Source organism: Chinchilla lanigera, unplaced genomic scaffold (genome assembly GCF_000276665.1).
Source record: "Chinchilla lanigera isolate Chin_1 unplaced genomic scaffold, ChiLan1.0 scaffold00001, whole genome shotgun sequence".
In the NCBI taxonomy this organism is placed as follows: Eukaryota; Metazoa; Chordata; class Mammalia; order Rodentia; family Chinchillidae; genus Chinchilla; species Chinchilla lanigera.
In genome coordinates, this window is record NW_004955402.1 from 20,209,874 (window position 1) to 20,231,305 (window position 21,432).

General features: G+C 33.4%; 1 protein-coding gene across 6 annotated transcripts in view; it reads right to left on the minus strand.

The window, feature by feature from the left end:
• Ccdc178 (coiled-coil domain containing 178) overlaps positions 1-21,432 on the minus strand; it is a 352,256-nt gene that overhangs the window by 133,040 nt on the left and 197,784 nt on the right. The window contains exon 20 of one of the 6 annotated variants that reach the window (XM_013507942.1): positions 6,737-6,830. The exons of the other annotated variants lie outside the window; for them this stretch is intronic. Coding sequence (XP_013363396.1) covers positions 6,822-6,830 — 9 coding nt within the window. The 3' untranslated portion in view covers positions 6,737-6,821. Of the gene's footprint in view, positions 1-6,736; positions 6,831-21,432 lie in introns of those variants that run through there. 6 annotated transcript variants of the gene reach the window in all.

Genomic DNA, 21,432 nt, shown 5'->3' on the forward strand with positions numbered 1-21,432 from the left:
AAAAAAATACCCCAATTTGAAAATTCTGTTTGAATTAATAAGAGTTCAGCCTAGAAGTTAACAAGAAAACAGAACAAAAATCTTCTGTTAGAGAACTATTTGTCCCAAGAAAATTATGAAGATCAATACCAAAACATACTACAAGAAATAAATAAGCACTGTTATCAAGGGCTCACTTTTTCCTTACAACTAGTTGGGGTTATTTCTGCACATTATTTTTCCAGCTATGGGCCAATGTGATAAAGGCACAGTAATGTGCTCACTCTTCATTACGGCAGCTGGGGCCAATGCCTGTCTTTTCCTAGCAAATGTAGTCATTATAAGTGAGAAGGATATTTTACCTACTCTGAAGCTTTCAATGGGCTAAGAAACGATAGGGGGAAACAATTTATAAACACTCAAGGATATTAGCCAAGTATTGCAAATATACATATGAACATGTTGCTGTATTTCTCATCACATAATCATACTGCTCTAGAATGTAAGGTTGCCAAAATTTCCTCTCTAAGTGATAAAATGTGTAAAGGCATTTTACTGTACTCTTTCAAATGCAGAATATTCAAAACTCATTTGTATCCTTTTTTATAAAAATAGAGGTGCAAAATATTTGTATTTGATATGTATCCTTTATAAAAGATTGTGGCACATCTGTTATTAGAGTCTCTATTAAGTTCATTAAGGTTTTCTAACTGTTTAAGTGGAGGTTCAATATATATTATATACTTAGTATACACACACATATATTTATTTATATATATGTATTTAGTATATATTATATACTTAAGGACTGATACACTTTAATGAATGAATATATCTACATAACTGCCACCTACAAGAAAATCTAGAAAAAAATAACATCTCCCCAGAAAGCTCTCTTCCTCTATTATCTGTCAATAATAAACCACACAATAAACTTAAAGTTGTTTGCTTTGATTTTGGGAAAGTGAAATACCTGTCTATCTAACTTTCCATGCAAAGACAGAAGTTTTAGGTTACCTTTTAAATGTGTATAATTATAATCCCACAGTATTTTGTAAACTCATGTAATTATGCTCCTACAGCTTTTGTTTTTTAAAAAACTCATATAATTATAATCCCATAGTAAGTATAATTCTTTAGCCTGACTTCTTTTGCTCAATATATATTTGATTATATTCATCCATATTTTTTGCGTCACAGTAGTTAATTCTCATAATTGTATATTATATTACATTATGAAGTGTAATTTATGCATCTTGTTGTTGAATCAATTTGGGATTATTATAAAAATGTTTATAACATTTGTAACATTTATGTAAAATATTAACATATTTTTGTATACAGCATACACTAATTCCCATAAGTAGAATCACATATGCAATATGTTTAGTTCTATTTGAACATTTTAAAATGGCTACATCAATATACTTTCTCACTTTAGAAATCTAAGAGGTCCTGTTTATTTACATTCTTAACTACAATTTTACATTTAGCAATTTTGATAGGTTTATAAAGGTAAGATATCATAACTTTGAGTTTCCTTTTTAGCACATTTTCATATGCTTATTGTCCCTGATAGCTGATACCCCCTTTGTGAATGATTTGCATGCTTTTTCTTACTTTTTCTTAATTAGGTTGCTTGTTTATATTGTTAAGATTTGTTTATTTATCATGGATGAGAGTATATGAATGAATATATCTATCATCCTATGTATTTTTCCTTGAATATCACTATCTTTTAATTCTTTAATAATAATTTTTGAGAAAAGGAAGTTATTTGTTTTCAGACTATACTTCATGAAGGATGTTATATCATGGTTAATACTGGTTCCTTTTTAAAACATTTCTGGAAAGTATGAGAAAAATCAGATTACTTCCTACATTGTCCTCTAAAAAGTTTATTTAACTTTAACATTTACATTTCCAGTAGAGGTGGAATTGATTTTTATACACATTTTGAAGTAGGCTGGGTTCCTTTTTAAAATTTTATTTAGATAACCAATTGATCATACATCATTTGTTGATTGTCAACAACACAAATTACCTAGTATACCTTTTCATACTGTATCTTGGTGGTGTCATCCCATAAATCAAGAGACCATGTTTATATTCTAGGTTCATTTATGGACTCTATTCCATTTTAACATTCTTTGATTCATCTTTCACCTATTGCCACACTTTCTTATACCGAAGCCTTATAGTAAGTCTACCCATCCAGAAGTGTAAGTCCCTAAAGACCACATTGCGGCTTTTCATGTCTTTCTTCTCTGCATTTGGCCCTTTGTACTTCCTCATACGTTTTAGATGAAATGCATCAGTGTCTAAAATTTCTGCTTGAGCTTTTAGTTAACATTGCCTTACAGATATAAATCAAGCTCTGGAGAAGTCATATATTTAAAATATTGAATTTCCATCTTATCAATTTAGATTATTTCATCTGTTTGAAAATTATTTTTCTCCCAAAGCTTCTATATTTTTCTATAGCAAGGATTTGTACACCTTTTACTGGATATACGCTAAAGCATTTGATGTTTAATTATTCTATCACAAATAGTATTCATTTAAGATTTTATTTCCTAAGTATTGGTGGCTAGTTCATAGCAATACAATTGAGTTTTATTATGCCTGCTCTTAGAGCCATCATTTATTATATAAATCAATTATTTTTTATTTCTATTTTGCTGCAAGTTATTATAAATGCACTTCTAGCTTTATGCATTTCTAGTTTTTCTGTCTATGGGGATTACTATTTGATCTTTTTATCTTGTTACTGTTAATGTGATAACGTATATTTACTGAGATTTTTTAAAACTTAAAGTTGTTTGCTTTGATTTTGGGAAAGTGAAATACCTGTCTATCTAACTTTCCATGCATTATTTACCTTTTTATGTTCTATTTTCCACCATGGATTATAGAAAAAGTATCATTAATTTCAACACAATTAATATGAGAATGTAGGTAAGACATCAGGAGAACAACAGGTCTTATTTAGTGTACGTGTATGTTATGTCTCTTCTTTGTTCAAGAAACTAGTAATATTTACCTTATCTGTCCAATGTAGTATTTACAAAGATAAAATAAAAAGTGGAAAATATATAGTAAACTATAAAAAAGATGAATATATAATTCAAATGGTCAATTTTTGTTATATTGTGCATTAAATTCTAATAAAATAATAAAATGTGAAAGGACTTAGTAAAAATACAATGTTTATTTAAATAAAAGTGTTACAGTAAAAGACACACTATTAGTCCCCTCAAAGTACTCCTCATTTCTTTGAGCACACTTATTGCATCCTTATTGCCACTTTCTTAAGCAGATCTGAAAGTTCTCATGTCTTTGTGAAATGTGATAAAAAATCCAGCGAATGCTGCCTCTACTTGCCATCCAATGGAAAGGCAAGCTTGCTATGGTATGACCTCATCTGTATGATTTGGCACTGTGATTTATGGCTCTTCTGCAAAGTCAAAGTGACTGTAAAAGGTAAATGTTTGAATTGATTCAGGACATTGAGGCAGTGAGGACACTGTAACTGTAGACACCAATGAAAAGAGACTTCCAGAACTGCTCCCAAAAGTGCTAAGAATAGTGGGATGTGTGTTTGAAATGAAGTAGAGTTATTCTAAGTGGTATTAATGGCAATGCACCTTTTATTTTAATAAATTCTTTAAAAATGTTAGCATTCATTGCATTTTTTACCATGCTACATAGAACTTGAACTTTTCCTCTTTGTGTCTTTATTTTCCATCTCTAATAAAATGGGGTTTGTTTATTTTTAATCCCAAAATTATTTAAATTGCCAAACTGTGCTGCAAATGAAGAAGTTTCAAATCAATGAGATTTTACTACACTGTTGCATGCAATAATTAAAGTTATCTGCTGTGCATTCATAAACTCATTATATATATATTATAAATTAGTATTTCAGGTAGTTTATGAGCTGGGTACCTTTTCTCATTTGGTAAGAAAGTATATTACAATTTTTATGATTTTAGTGTAAATCTAACCTCATAAAATTAAATTTCTCTTGAACAAGCTCATAACAAATAGCACAAGCACAGCCTCAATCTCTCTCTCCAGAGTAGTCCATACAAGGAAGATGGACTGTAACCGAATCCTCTGCCACATTTTATTATATAATCCAACAGGATTATATAATTCTTAATTCAAATTCTTATTTTCAACCTTTGTACTTCTTAATGACAAATGATATTAAGTTCAAGATGGAAGCTACATGATTGTGTCCTATTCAAGTGTACTCATCTTTAAAAGTTTGATATTCTCTTAAAGCCAATTTCAAGTCATTTTAAAGTTGAGTATTCTTGCTTGAGTTCCAGCTGTGTACTCCTTTTCATTTGTGAGACATCTGCCTGGTGGTGGAAGCCAGGGAGAGATGATGTTTCCTGAAAGGTAAAGTGCAGAGCTAGCGGTGGGAGAGAATGCAGCAGCAGAGGCGCATCATTCTCCTGAGTCTCACTTTGTTAGCTTTCATAGCCAGTTAGCTTTAATGTTGGGTTCATCGTACGAATGGGGGGAACACGACCAGCACTTGGACTCCAAGTATCTTCCCTATTATTATCGCTCCATTTGTTTCGGTGATTATTCTATACCCTACCTCGGGTACTTATGCTGAGGACAAACAGAAGATGGTGGGACAGTTCCTGCATTTTGTGGAGGGAAAAATGTGAAAATCAAAGGAAATCCCTGCTGATTAAAATTCATCTATAAGTGAGATGACTCTGTGGTCCCAATTCAACTATGACAAACAGTTGGAATTTCTACTCATAAAAATCAAGGGTGTTTTTGTACATTTGCTTTCACAGAAGTGAAGTCAGTGGTTGATGAAAGCATTCTTATATAAACATTCCTGAAAACCCCACTCTAAAGTAATTTAACTCCTCGTGGGATATTGAATGACAAAAGGAACACACGCTCAATCAATATAAACAGTGTGCTGGTAGGAAATTACTCTGAGTTAATTCATAATTTAGCTTTCTTGATCATTAAAACTTTCAGAAAATTTTATGCCTTTGTGCACATTGAATTATTTTGCAAAAATTGTTTAAATGATTATTCTTTGATGCGTTGAAAGGTACTTTTTTGAAATAACCATTCTATATTTCTTTTGTTAGACTCTGATTTCGTTAGAGACTTAATCACTTCTGTTATGACATTCCTTAAATAATTTTAAATAGACCAGTGTAAGAAATCCCAAATAAATAAAACTTAATTTCTGAGGATACCAATTGTCCTAAAATGGTAACAGTTACCTACTAGACTCTCACCAGATGAAGTTCATTATCTTGAGATTAAACATCTTTGCAAAGTCTTCATCACTAATTAAAATAATAGCAATGAAAGAGCATCTATAATTACTCTGTTTAGGATAAAATTACAAGGGTTATAAATCTCCAAGCTTCAGGGCATAACCAGATCACCAGCTGGGGTGAGAAAGTAATGTCTACCTATTGTGTAGTTTTGCAAAATTAGGTACATTATATGTTTTACTCTCTCAGAAACATCTGGCATAGATTATTTTTTGAGAGGCTACTGGAGTGCATAAGGGATTGAGTGGCGAAAACACAGCACAACATAACATAACATAACATAACATAACATAATATAATATATATGTGCATTTCAGGGGCTTACTCAAGTAATATACCATCTTAATGTCATTGATTCACATTATTCCCAGGATAGTAATCAAAAGTCATTGCAGGATTCGGAGCACAAGAAAGTCAAAACTATTCAATTTTTTTGTTACTACCTTTGCCACAAAATAGAACCAATATTATTGGACAATATTTGTCTGCTGCCATAATCTAATTTTAGAATGTTCATGAACTTCTAATTATGGTGAGACATTGACAGAGAAATGAATTTACCAAATAATATTCTAAGACAGTTCTACTCCCAACCCTGTGTCTCTGTCCAAGCGATAAGGTCTATGTACATTCAAATAGAGGTAGACGTGCCTGAGGGAAGAGCAGAAGGTCTCTTCTGTCTTTTACTAGTGGAGTGAGGAGAGGAAGATGGAAGAAAAGGCCAAATCTCAGAGACTGTCTATAACACAGAATTCTGTGTCTGCCTTGGGAATGTTGTGAGGTGCTCTGTCAGCTCACCGTGTGTTAACCCAAGAATGTGGGAAGAGGGAGGTTGGGGTTGCGGGGAAAAAAGCTCACTGAATGAGGAGAAGACTGCAGCTGTGATTGGAAATTGTGAGTTCTGAAATGGTTATTAAGGGCTAATACCCACTTCATAGTTATTTGCAAGTTACTAGTTACTAGTTAATGGCTCATACTTACTGCTCTGTCTCCAAGTTAGAGGAACCTGAGAAAATTCAAAAGCAGAATATGAAGCAAAGTGTCCTTTTTCAGGTTCAACGATCTATCAGATTCCTGAATCACAAATTTGGCAATGTGTGGCTAAATGGAGTGGGGCTATAAATGCTTTTTTTAAAAAATTAACTTTAATTTAAATGCTTTTACAGTCTCACCTTTTCAATCTACCCCAGTTCCTGGTCCTCCTTACTGACTTAGCCCTACCCTTATTTTATCTGAATGTTGTAACCATGGACCACAAAAGCACTAAGGCTTCAAATATCACCATAAATGTACTGTGCTTCCATATACTTATTATTTTTATAACTTGTTTTAACAAAATAGACTACATCCAGAATTTGTGTAGAAACTTTACTGAAAGAGAAAAAGTCAATTCTCAACTTCTTTTCTTTTCACCATGAGAATCCATAGTGATGACAAATTTTAGGGCTCCTGTTGCTCAAACTGATCAACAGAAATTTCTGTGAAAAACTTCAAAGAACTTGAACTTTTCTTCAGCTATAGAGTCTGTAATGAAACAATGATCAAAAATTTACTACTTATTGGACATTGCTTGTATTTTTACCCCCAGATATCTGCCAATATCGGCACTCCACTGCTGGTGGTCAGCTGGTTCATTATGGACCCCAAGAAGTGTTCCCCAATTTTATGCATTTTTAAAGGGCCAATTACTCTGTGACAGTCCAGGCACATTTTTAGTTTCTTCTGAAAGGAATCTCCTAAGAAGTGTTTTTTAAGGATAGGTAAAATTCAAATATTCACCTTAAAAGTGATGATTTTATTACAAATTAGATGAATTTCAAGACTCATAGTAAGTTTATATTGACTAAATTAATAACTAATTAATATCTGAATAAATATTTTAAAACAAACTATTAACACAATGTCATCTGATAATTGCTCTTCAAGGAATTACTGCATTTAGATTAGTCATCCTGTGATTATTAGGATTGTTTAACCTAGGATCTTCCACATGGATTTCCAAGTCAGAGATGTCTATAAGCTGAGGTCCCTCTGAAACGTCTTCATCTTTCTAAACCACAAGTCCCATCCAGGAGCTTCTGGCAAACTTGGGAGATTCAGGTTATTGTTGAGGTGGCCAAGTCCACTGCATCCTAATGATACCAAGATCAACTCCTTCCAGGTGAAATCAAAGTGACTAGCAGAAAAGACTAAGGTAGAAATGAGTTTAGTTTCATCTTGTAGAGTGAAACTGTTGCTATTTAAGGGAGTGCCTATGAATTAGCTTTGTGTTATTGCATAACAAATCACAAGTTCATCAATTTAAAATAACATCCATTTATCATCTCAGACTTCTGTAGGTATCTTACAGTTCAGAAGTCCAGCCATGGCCCAGTCAGTTTCTCTGCTCAACATTTGACACACATGACAGTGGGACTGAGTTCTTATCAGGAAACTCCATTAGGGCCAGTCCACCTCCCCGCTCCTTCAGAGAGTTGGCAGAGTTTATTTCCTTGTCAGGGAGGGAGTGAAGTTCCTGTCCTTTGTGTGCTGTCAGCCAGACATTGCTTTAAGCTCCTAGTTATGCATGCAGGTCCTGCTTTAATCCAGCAGTGGAGAACTTCCTGTTAACCCCTCCTCACACTGAAGCTCTTTCACTAGGAAAATTCCATTCCCTTTTCAGAGCTCACTTAATTAGGTCACAATCACCAGGGATAATCCTTTTTCCCAAAAATCTCCCGATTTTGGACTTTAATTACATGTGCAAACTCCCTTCACAGCAGCACATAGGGTTGTGCTAATCAAATAACTGGGAAGAGATGTGTGTACAATGCATAGTGAGAATTCTGGCTTCAGTTAGAAAAGCAGAACCAACAAGATGGATATTCCTGGGTAGCACAAGGGCATTTTGGTCAGCAACGGAACACACATACAACGGACCATAAAAAAATATACGGACCTCAAGAATTTCTACTAGTGACCCTCTGTCATCCTCTCAGAGCCCAACCCGTCACCATCTTCACAGTGATGCTGGTGCGAACAAATCCACACACTGACAACTCCATAAAAGCGCAACACATACAGATCTGCAGTTTATATCTGATAATTATACTTGAGTGTATTATTGGTTTTTGTATTTAACAGACAATATTTTTAACATTATATTACAAGGTAGCCCTACATTAAAAAAATTAGCTTAGTCTCAAACAGCACACAGTGTTATGCAGAAAGCAGCCTCAGAACCTGCAATGTACTATTTCTTATTGCACTGAGGTCACACCCAGTTACTGACATGTATCGTATGGCTTTGTTTTTTGTTTCTCTTTTTTTTGTTTTGGTCTTTTTGAGACAGGGGCTCGTTATGCAGTTCAGGCTGGCCTGGAGCTCACTTTGTAGCCCACACTGGTCTTGAACTCACAATGATCCTCCTGCCTCAGCTTCCTGAGAGCTTGGATTACAGGCATGTGCCAACATGCCCACCTTGTAGGGCTTTGTTAAAGTACACACTATAATGTTCATACAATGATGAAATCATCTAATAATGCATTTCTGAGAAAATGTCCCATTAAGTGATGTGTGGCTTTGGAAAGGTGGTGGGAATGCAAACACAGATATCTATCTATCTATCTATCTATCTATCTATCTATCTATCTATCATCTACCCATCCATCCATCCATCCATCCATCCATCCATCCATCCATCTACTGATCTACTGATCTATTAACTTCTCATTTATCACAATTAGCTTTCACAATTGTGTAGGCTGCTAAGCAAATCTTAAGTCCATGATAAGAAATCACAAAAAAGTTAGAAATGATGTACATGAGTGAGCTATAACAGAGGTCTACAGATAAAAGTATAGAATTCATCTTTTTTCTCAGCTGAGGCCTCATACTGATTACTGACCTGTGGCTTAAAATATTAGGAAAAGAACATTGATATCTGATCTTGTGGAGAGACAGTGTCATGATAACTTTGAAGTTAATTTAAAAAACTGTCATGATTTTATTAAATTTGATATTTATTTCAATTTCATAGCATGCATAATTCTGTTATTAAAGTGAGATGACCTATGCTAATTATGGCAATTATATGATTTTAAAATTTCTTCATTCTCCAACCACTAGAGAAGCTACCACTCTTTTTTATGTGAGATCATATTCTTCTAAGGAACCTAAGGCAAAGGGCCATCAACAATAAATGAGCAACTATGGAACTAGAATTGAAGTCTACTTCCAGAATTAACTTATTTCTAGGATCTGTTCCTGGTCCAGAGAATTTCAGTGGACCTACTCTGATTGTCAACGCTAACAGCTAGCATTTACCTGGACCCTTAACAGGTCTAAGCATTTTATTATTCTGAGATTGTTTTTAAGTCACTTTCAGATAAGACTCGACGTTTTGCACAACAGCCCTTTGAACAATCTGTCACACATTTAACTAAATCTCTCATAGACAAGATCTTTAGGGACAACTTCCATTTTTGGTTAACTGGAACACAAAAATGAAGAGCATATGTTCAAGTCTGTGTTCAGCAAAATCAGATTATCTGTAACTTCAAACAAGTATGCCAATCTCTAAAAACTTAGTTGTAATGTACACAGGCAAGGTATCATTTTGACTTTAAGCATGACTGTGGGTAGAGGAGTTTTTAAATTTCACCTTTATCATTGATACTTAGAAGGCTCAAGTAAAGAATATTATTGTAATTTATAGTGAGATTTTATTTTGATGAGTTATTCAAAAATCAATATCAAGCTGGCCTGGTGGTGCACGTTTGTAATCCCAGCACTTTGGAGGAGGATCACTGTGAGTATCAGGCCAGCCTGGGTTGTATAAATGAGTTCACAGTTAGCCTGTATAACATAATGAGACCAGGTCTCAAAAAAACCAAAAATCATTTTTATCTTTATGTTCAGGAAGTATTGTCCTTTTAAGTGCTATATCAAAAACAAAACAGCCCCCAAACAATAAAAATGATACAGGGTTTCAAACTAAAATGATTGGAATTAGCAGTGGTTGTTATATTACATATCATTATCTTCAACGAAGTTGCTCAGATTACCAGATGTAAGAATGCAAGATAGATCAAACCATTAAAGAGAATAAAAAATAATATGAAGAACACTAGAAATGATACAGAGCTTCACTAACCAAGATGGTAGAAATTCAACAATGGTTGTTCTATTGTTGTCTTCAAATTAGATGTTCAGGTTACCAGATATAAGCATGCAAAATTGGCCAAAAAAATTTAAGCACTAACTGTTCCTTTCAATAAACCAACAGACATCAGCAGTACAGTTATTCCAGTTATCCTATATAGCAGTTACTTTGATAGTTTTTATTCTCTTTAAAATAAAATTTTTAAAAAGAATAATAAAAAATAATGCTTCTGCAAAGATAAATATTAAATACTATTTTGATCAAAGTGGAAAAAAATAAATGGTGTATCATCCTAAGTTTTAATTAAATTCTCACTCAAAATTTTTAATAACAGATGCCTCATGAAAATGATGTATATCTCAAAAATTTGAATGCAACATGCTGAGGAAATGTATAATTTATTAAATGTATTAGAGAATTACTGACCAAGGCAGTTGTAGCAAGTTCAATCTCTTTTCTTAAATGTGTGAATAATTTTGAAATTGTTGTATCATGACAAAACAGATCCTATGAAGGAGAGAGAGGTTTAATTTTCAAGATGTAGAGTTCGAGGCATACTTAACAAGATAAGTGATATATACAATGGGACAACAGTACCTCAAAGACATTTCATCTCTGGCCTAAAGACAAAAAGATGCAAGTTCTCTCCACTCTGCTAAGTATACACATGTATATAGCCTTTTAAAGACCTTGATCATACAGTTTTTAGAAAACAACAAATATTCCATCCTAACTACTATGTTTGGGAAAAACTACATTAAAATCCACTGTAGGTTGGATTTCTGTGCTGATGACTTTCTTTATTCCATTACTCACATTCAACAAAAGTATAAATTCCTATAAGGGTTTGGGATGCCACTTAAGTTAAATGACTAAGCTCTTTATGGCAATTTGGTCTACAGGAACATGGGTTGTGATACTTAAGTCACTTCACTTCCAGACCAAATAACAAGTTATATGTATACTCTCTGAAGAGTAAGAGGAACTCAGTAAAATTTTTTTGTGACTTTCAAATTTAGGATAAAATTATATAATAATCGCATCTGGGTACATTTCAATAAATGCATTTGAGAATTATAGTGCTATATTAACATACCATGTGAATGTAAGGCACATAAAAGTAACATGGTTTCATACATGAAATTCATACTAATTGACAATAAGGTTCCTTCTTATAATAGGCCTGTTTGCCTGGGTGTACCAAGACAAATAGTCCTGCATGGAGAGGTAAGATGCTTAAATTGATTTGCATAAAATGAGGATAACAAGGACCTTCATTAAGCGGCTGGAACACTCTAAACAGGGCACGCTTTTCAACTTCCTTCCAATATGTACGTCAAATTCAACTTTACTATTGAACTGTAAACTCTGTTACTGTAAAGATCACCATGCTATAACTGTATCATTTAAAGGATTAAGAAACAAAAGAAAAAATTCAAAATGGAGTAAAAAAGACTAAAAGTAACTTCTTTTCAAAATGACAGAAAGAGAAAATGCTAGGAAGAATCCTTAATTAAAAATGGAAAGATCAATTTTGTGCAAATAAAGCAACAATTTTGAATCCTAGACATTCTTCATTCCTCAAATCAAAACGTGTCAGCAGTCCTTGTGTGTAGTTACCGTGGGTGTCAAATTCTATCAAATTTGAGATGAGACTTTTCGCCAGTTTGGGAGCTAAGGGAACCTATTATCTCAGACCACAAAATGTTTCCTAAAAAGACTGAAGGAAATGGAAATCCAACCCTGGTTAAAGAAATCAGCAAATAAATTACAAAAACTGTCCATTTGCCTGTCCCTTTTAATCTTAATGTCGTATTCAAACTATTGGGCATGTAACTGAATATCTCAACTGTACCTGAAGAAATAATGGAGCGTGTCTCTGCAGTAAAACAGAACGGCACTAAACTGATGAGTTTAACCCAGCAGAAAGAGCGGCTGTAAACATGACAAATGCCTGCTATTGATTTCAGGTTTAATTACTCTGTGCAGCACTGACAAAGCCCATCAGATGTTGTTGTGAAGTGTAAATGGAACAGACTACACTTCACTGCCCATAGGAAACTGATGGTGTCTGCAGTTTGCATTGTTTACTTTATCCTCCGTAAACTTCAGCCTTGATCAAATTAACAAGTGCTACTAACCTCCAACAAACTACAATGCACTATGGTTTTAGAGCAACAGCCTTGGAACAACAGTTCAGCAGCATCTCATGGATAACAAATGTCAGTCTCATGGCTGCTACTAAACCTCTGAGCCCAGGACCTGCACGTCCTGACTCCTGGCTGTCGGGGTCTCTTCCCACAGGTCTGATGTGTGAAGGAATGGAAACATGAGCGCTGCATACTGCTTATTACTGCGACTTAGTAAATAGCTGATGCTACAAATTCTTTCCCAAAGACCTATGTTATTTACTTTCTGGCTTCCTGTGCTAGTTTCTCAAAAATAATTTGTGAGCAATTGTAGCTAACAGGTTAATTGCTTTCCTGCTTTTTTCTTTTCCCTCTCCCTTGTTTGGATATATACATTTTTGGTATCTTCTATCTCATCCATTTTAATCTTTTGAAAGTAGTGATTTACTGAAGGATGTTTCTGAAGCAACTCATGACTCCTAATATAACAGACTACTCTTTAAATGGGAAGTTACTTAATTTGCCTTTCTCCAGAAGGCTTTTGCCAAAATTTGCTATTTTACATTCAAAATATCAACAAAGTGGACTGTTTAATGTACACAAATCTCTGTGTAAGCCATTAAAACTATGAAATAAGGACATCTGTAAGCATTTGCACTGTGTTCAGGCTCTGCTGAAGCTGGAAGTAGATTTCTGAGATCGGGTCCTCATCTCCCCAAAGCTCATCCTCAGCCATGGATAAGCACAGGCTCGCTGGAGCAGGCGTTGATGCTAGTGTGGGTGCACATTGCCAGGATTTTGTTCTTGCACTTGGCAATGGTTCATATCTGTTTCTAGTTGACACTCCCAATCTGGCAAGCTTCAATTTGTCATCTTACCTTTGTAATCTTCAAACTCCCCACAATCCTATTTTTTTTGTCTCAGATTTTGCATGCTACAACACACTTCAGACCAGGAAAAAAACAGCAGTTACCACACATAAGAGTATTTAAAATAAACGATAAAACATTGGATACCCACTAAGTAAGATTTTAAATAAGACCTTTAGCAGGAATAAGAAAGTGTAATCATTAGTAACCTAATTGATTTTAAAGGGCAGTTTAACAATAATAAAAAGGGTGCTGATAATTTTAAAAACACCTAAATCACCACGTTTAAGGCTGATGATTTATCAAGAAATTAAGTGGTACAAGATCTTTCTTAACAATGCCTTTTTATGTCCTCAAGTTAAAGAAAACTGCAGAGGTCATTCATTTATTTTAAAAAATTTATTGAGTGCCTCATCTAGCTGCAAGGTGCTGGTTATCCCACGGTGAAGAAAATGGATCTTACCCCTAGTGGGAAAAAATAAATAAATTACCCAAATAATTGTATAGTTAGTATTGCAGAAACTGATGCGGAGGAAAAGTAAAGGGAGAGACAGGAACTGAAAAAGAACAAGTGCTTTGAACACAGAGAATGAGAACTTCTCCGAGCACAAGACACTAAAGTAGACTCCTAAGGAGGAGTGGCGCGCACAGGAGAAAGAGCGCATGTGCAAAACCGCGCAGGTGCGAGCTTGGCACAGCCTCTGAGACTCCCGTGGTACAGCCAACTAGAAGGGCAGTGCCCTAGCAAGTGTGTGGGGAGGTGGACTGCACTGGGTCGTACAAGCAACATTAAAAAGTTTAGATTCCTTGCTCCCAGGAGTCCAGGGAAACCCTAAAACTATGCTTAGAACTGATGGTCCAAACACGAGTTTGTTTTAAATTAGGATTAAATTCATGCAAATTGCTTCGTAAAGAACAGCTCCAGGTCAGCAGCACAAGCATGGATGCTACAAATTGGGAGGTTAATTTAAGAAAATGGTGGCAGTGGCTTGGTTTGTCTGGATAAGGGACGGATGAGTTCCAGAGTGCTGGGAGAAAATCAAAATAGTTATTTATACATATATGAAATTTGTGTATACAAAATACAGTGCATATAATGTGTATATATTCAGCATACTATAGCTATATAACATGTGTTTAATATATTTACATGAAGTATATCCTAATATATCTAATATATACAATATATACACCTATATGTACTATGTAATTATAATATAGATAAATACAAATAAATATGTTATATTTGTAATATATTTAATATGTGTAAATAATGTACACACATACATTTTCATATACACACACACATATATACATTTTCATCTTGGGTTTTGCATGATACTATAAATATATTAAATATATTTATATTCAATATATGTAGATATATGAGTGTATATATGTATATATATAATAAATTTTCATTTTTAAAGATTTCTTTACCTATATATACTGAAATTTTTCTTAGTTATTTTAAAAATAATATTTCTGGTGGTGATTCATCTAAATATGTGGATTCTCTGTGGACCCCTTAAATTTCAGTGCAGAGCACCCTCATGGTGACAGTACCAATGGCAATGTGTGTAAGCAGAAGTAGATATTCTGCTTTATTTAACATCATGCTGTCTGAAATCAGACTACACTTCTACATTTTATTGTTAAAGGCCACTATAGCTTTGTATTTTTACCATTACTTAGAATTTTTCATAGTAGAGAGGAGAAGAGATTCTCTGATGCTCTCTGTAAACTTAGCAGTCAAGATGGGGAGGAGCCTCAGACGAGTCGTCCTGCTTTCGTGCCCTCTGATTGCCCTTTGTCCTGGCTATGGATGAAGGGTAGAAAGAGTGAGCGAGACCCACAGTGAGAGTAGAGGCAAAGTGAAGAAGTGATAGGGCAATTTTAAAAGGCTCACCACAACCGCCAATATGGATAAACAGAGGGCAGTTGCAAACTCCAAACCTAGTCAGACTCATTTACTTTAAAAAGTAAGAATCCTGGAATCTTGCTTTCCTTATGCTTGCTGTTAACCATTCAGGAAGGATGTGGTGATAAACAGAAAAAGTTTCCTACTTCTCTTAGCAAAATATTCCTACTGAGTTAATCCATTCCTTTCAGTTTGCATACACACAATGTCTTCTGTACACCTTGATATTGTTGATCCTTGGCATTTTAAGTGAGAAATGTAAATATGATTATTAAAAAAGTAAAATCATATGACCCATTTCATAATATTATACTGAAATGCTTTCTATTTGATTAGTAAATGACTGTGAACTGAATTCATCTATCAAAAACCCACACATATCCTCCCTCCTCACCTCAGAGAAAATGAGAAGAACTGAGGGTCAAATTATATGATGATTTGTGGGAATTCTAGAAGAGCTTCACCCAACAGGTAAAACATTTCTTAGTTAAACCACCCAATCTGTCTCTCAGAAATACTTAGCATCTAAGTACAAAACCCTGAACTGCGTGGGGCAACACCAGGGCATCAGAGTATAGGAATGAATAGTGAAGAGTCCGATCCTCAGGCAGCTTATTGGGACTGCTAGACACATTAATCTAAAACTTCCCTTTTATGTAATTATCTCCGTTCAAATTACTGAATTGGGTTGTCCAGAGCCCTGATGGAAGAGAAGGAAAAGTCTCCAGTGAAGCCTCAGAAGGCATGATCTCTCTATCTGGAGATAATCAGTGACTAACATTTTGCCCTGCACCAGAGACTGTATCACATAATCTGTCACTGTCCAAATACAATTTTCTTTTTTTTAATGAGTCAGTCTCAAACCTCTGATTGCACCATTTCAAATGCAAATAATTCTGTTCCAACTGCCTCTTTACATTAGCTAAATGAAGTCATCAGTAACCAAAATTGGAGAAAATCTTAACACAACTGCCGTAAACAACTTTTAAAGTTTTATATCCCATAAGAATGAAACCCGTTATGAGATAGTTAAGATTCATTAAAGATATCCACCCCTGATATAACTCATATTCAAAAACAATAATACTTTCCCCCATAACCAATAGTGGCCAGAGCAAATTATAATCAAAGATAGATTTCTTGGAGGGTGATGATACCATTAGATTTAAGGAATTAAAAATACATGAAACTTTTGAGTTAATGAACAGGGTCCTTAACTGCTCATTTAATTCAAACAGCTGTTTGTTAATGCCCTAAGCAGTGTCATAAACTGTGAAAATACTGTTGAGTGCAAGACACTAGTTAATGCTATAAAGCAACACATGCTCTAATATTAAAAGGATTTAATGGGATTAATAGAGAATAAAGCATTAACTCCCTATTATGATGTTTTAGAACCCAAGGGCAAATTCTGGCTTAAAAGGACTCTGGTTCTAAAACCACACAAAAAGTAAACTCCAGCACTGTACAGCAAATCATGGCAATTTTATGCCCTTGAAAAAAAGTGGAACCCTGATAAGATCACATCTGTTCCAATCACATACTGGATAAAATCACTGTTTACTAAAGTCCTAAATAACTAAAAATGTGGAACCCCAACAGGATCCCATCTGTTAATGCTACCACTTGGATATGGTCCCATTAGAAAAATTCCATATAATAATGTTCTAGCATAAAATAGGGAAGAATTTGGATTTCATTTCATCAATTTTGACTATAGGCTGATGTATTTTGTAATTTGATTTTCTGCAAATATACTCCTATATGATCTATAATGCATTTCCTTATGCTACAATTTCATTAGATGAGACAAAAACTGATTTGAAATAATATATTTCCATCTTTTCCCATGAATTCTAGGATTTCAAGATCATTTTTGTTTATTATTTCATACTTCATATTGCAGTAGAGATTATTTTTCGTGGAAAATTATTATTTAGTGTATTTAATCATACAAAATTTATAAAGATAATAGTTTTAGATATTTTAGCTACTTACAGGTGCATTAAAATTGTCAGTCATGGATTAAATGCATGATTTCATAACTTGCAGAGAAATGCATTCATGTTTAGTACTCTTTGGACAGTGTTATATGTAACTCTCAACTAAATTTTATTCAAAGTAGATTTAAAATAATTGTAAGCTTAAGTGTACTATCATTATTAAAGAATGAAGATTGATGATTAAAAGAAGGTGAAAATCATTTTGGTGTAATTGAGACTGAATAATCTCATATGTTTGAAAAACCATAGCAAGTTAGAATCCTTAGAATATGCCCTTTCAACTTTTGTAATATAACTTTCTTAGACTATTATGAAAATATAGATGTTCAGATTTTTTTTTCTTAGTAAACCTTTAAAATTGTTTGCTACCATTTTATTGTGGTTCCCTCATGTGCTAAGAACTGCATTAAGATAGTTACACTACTAATTCGTATCAGCTCATTGAAAAGAAACATTTATGCTTATATTGCTTGATCAATTTTTTGTGCCTATATTTTATAATCTGAGCAACTACTTTGAAGATAACAATATGCAATATATTAACCATTGTAACTCTCCTATTATCTTGTTTGAGATTTTGTACCTTTTTTATTGTTTTTCTCTTTACAATAAAAAGAACAGCACTAAATCATTATAAATATATTTACATTTCACTCTCACAAAAACATGACTAGATAATATCATTATACCAATTTTACAGATGAAAACATTGAGCTTTAGGTAAACTGCCAGATATTCAACTAACACATGATAGAATCTGGACTAAAACTAGAAGTTTCTGGTTGCAAAGGCTATGTTTCTACTCACCGCTCTATACTGTTTCTAAAATATGTACTTCCTATTTAGTAGACCTCATATCAGATATTTAGATACCCTAGGCAAGCTAATATCTCCCCCTTCTTTCAGTCTGGTCTCTAGAAAAACTCCATGTTTCCTATCCTTGAACAAGATGGAAATATACTATTAATCAAAAATTCCCTTTGCCTGGGAGCAAGAAATACAAAGCCAAATTTATTTAAATGTTGATTCAGTGCTGGTAAGCCTGGGATAAGAAAGGCCCTATCAGTAAGGTGGGCTATTTCATGTCTACTTTCACCTGCTATGAAATTTGACAGGAGCAAGATAAACTTAAAATGTGTCCATTCTGCAAGGAGTTCAGAGTGAAGCTCTGAGCTAATGGGAGCTATATTTCCAAATTATTCCATTGATGTTTTATTGAATGGCGTTTTAATAATAGAATTCATGATGATTAATTTTCTATCTGAAAATTTTCAAGAGAAAGTTAAAAGGTCATATAAACTATCGATTACTAAAAGTACTCAACTTTATTCATCAGTCACCTATAATGCAGCACAGCCAAATTACATTAAAATAATGTCTTGCAAATAATTTCATTAATATGGAAAAATCTGTTTTAAAATACTTGATCACTTCTCAGTTATAAACCTATCAGTAAAAACAATGGGGGAAAACATGTCTAAAGAAAAATACAAAAGGTAAATTCAAAGCAATGAAAAGGGACCATTTCAAAGTTAAAAAAAATGGAAATATTGTTTTATGGGAAAGAATTTTATTGGAAGTTTATCGCTGAGTATGATATAGGTTGATATAAATATCTTAAAATTTATGAGCACAATGACTTTCAAAATAGTAATTGAGGCCATGGCTCTCTATCCCAAATAATATATCAACCCACCAATATTTAGCATTTCTAGTAGAATTTAAGCTTTAAGAAAACATTGCTTGTACCAAATGGTTATTTTAGAGAAGTAAATGTGAACTTGGTAACTTTCTATTCATTGTATAAACTGTAGGAGTGACTGCACCTCACTGAGCTTGGATTTCTTTAACTGTGAACAACACGTAACATGGAAATCATGCTCGGCTGAATGATCTTGCCACGACACTGGTACATAATGTCTGGACAATTAGCAACTTTTTCTTTTTATATTTCTAGGTACATTCTATACTTCCCTTTGGGTAAGAGAGAATTATACAGTTCTTCACCTTTTCATGTATGTTAAGGTTGCCACAAAATGAAAAGCTAAATTGGTTTATTTGTGCTAGGATATACTCTTTTGGTAAATCCTTTTTAAAAATTATGATACCTCTCAAATATGAACTTTTATAAATACTTAAAGGGTACCATTGAAGCATATTTATAATTTTTTACTATAACTGTAGAAATAAGTGGAATGTAAAGTATGGAATAGAAAGGCATGTTCTAAAAGGATTATTGCTATGAAGCCAGGTACTAAGGAGAAAGAACATTTTCCTCTTTATTTTGGGAACTGCTTCTGGTTTCATTTTTTAAGTGACTATTTCACAACTGCCTGGTTTCACCTACACTTTAATTGTATAAATGGCCTCTGATGGGTTTATGACAATGTTAGGAGGTTGTAAGCAAATATGACTTTTATTGAATTATTCTATTTCAAAGGAATAAAATTGAAATAGAATGAGATTGATTTCCATGGATCCATCTCTAAATTTAAAACAGAGAAAAATAAGATAAAATTAATTTGCTATATATTCTTTCAAAATGTTTGAGCAGCACAAAATTGTTCAAGAATGTGTTTGAGTGCAAGGACTGTTTTTCTATAACCTAGGAGGGAAAAAGCACTCATTGTGGAATGCAAGCTTGTGATCTATTATTAATTAATGTATTTCTTATGATTTCTTTCTTTTGGCAAATGAAATAAATATGTCAGGAGTTTTTGGTAAATATTTTCTTTCAGTAATCTTTCAAATAATTAAAGAATAATTGCACATATAATATTATCCATAGTTTAAATGATTATTACCTACTAACAACCAAATGCTAAAAGATAATAATACAGGACTTGTAATTTATTATTTAACAGCAATGAGCTTTTCTTTCCACTTGAAAACTCTACTTTTCTCTCCATGTATGTTATCTGTTTTGTTCTCTTTATTAGCAACAGCAAACACAATTTTTCTAAATAGTGTTAATAACACATCATTACCGGAGTAATTCCACAAATAAAACCCACAAATAGTATATAAACAGTGGTGGTTTGCTAGAAAAATGCTTTTATAGTTTACTATCCTATTTCTTTCATTACCAATTGTAATTCATAATGATGATGTAGCAATGCATGAGAACTTAAAAAGAGAGAAAACTTTGCAACAGATTTCAATTCCTTAACCCTAAAAGTTGTTAAAGGCATTTTAATTTCCCAAAGCAAAAAAGAGCATTGTATACGAGATTGTATTTTAAGCCTAACCTTATTAAAAATAAAAACATTAAAGAAACCTATTCTCCATTTGGAAGTAGAATTTATGTTAGAAACTCCAATTAACTCTAATGGAAGTTACATGAATAAATCTCAAAACCAGTGAGAAGAAAACAAAGGAGTCTTGCTGCAATAAGGAATTCAGGGGGAGCTCAGACATGAAAATTTTTGAAATATCATTGGATGCATTAGTGAAAAAGACAAAAATATTTGAAGCACAGAAACATTTCAAATTTTGACAAAATGAACTCATGTCATTATAGAAAGTTAAGCATCTTTGGAATGGAATGTTTAAACCTTTAATAATGTTCAGAATCTAGTTCAAATTGAAGAATAAAGCAATATTTAAAAGAAAATAGTAATTTGACCATGTTTAAATTATTATTTTAAGTTTTATAGAAAAAATAAAATTTTGACTGATAAACATACCTACCTCTTAGGGCCTATAGTGACGTATTCTTTAAGATTTTTTAATTGAAAATGTTGCTAAATCTCTTTTTAAAATACTGCAACAAGCAGTCATCATGATTTTATATAGTTTGTGAGGGTAATAGATTAAAGAATTTATAAATAACGTCTCCAAATTGCTCAGCTGAGTTCTAGAGCAGTTTCCGCAAATCTTCAGACCTTAACCCAGGCTGTCAGAAGCCACACTGCATTGGGTAATTTTACCCACTGTCTTATTTCAATATGTACCCATTTGTGAATGAGACTTTTACAAGTCATTACAAAGCTGTAGCCTTCATTATTTGAAATACCTGAGTTACCGTGTAAAGACCAATTCCTTCTACTTTGAACAAAAAA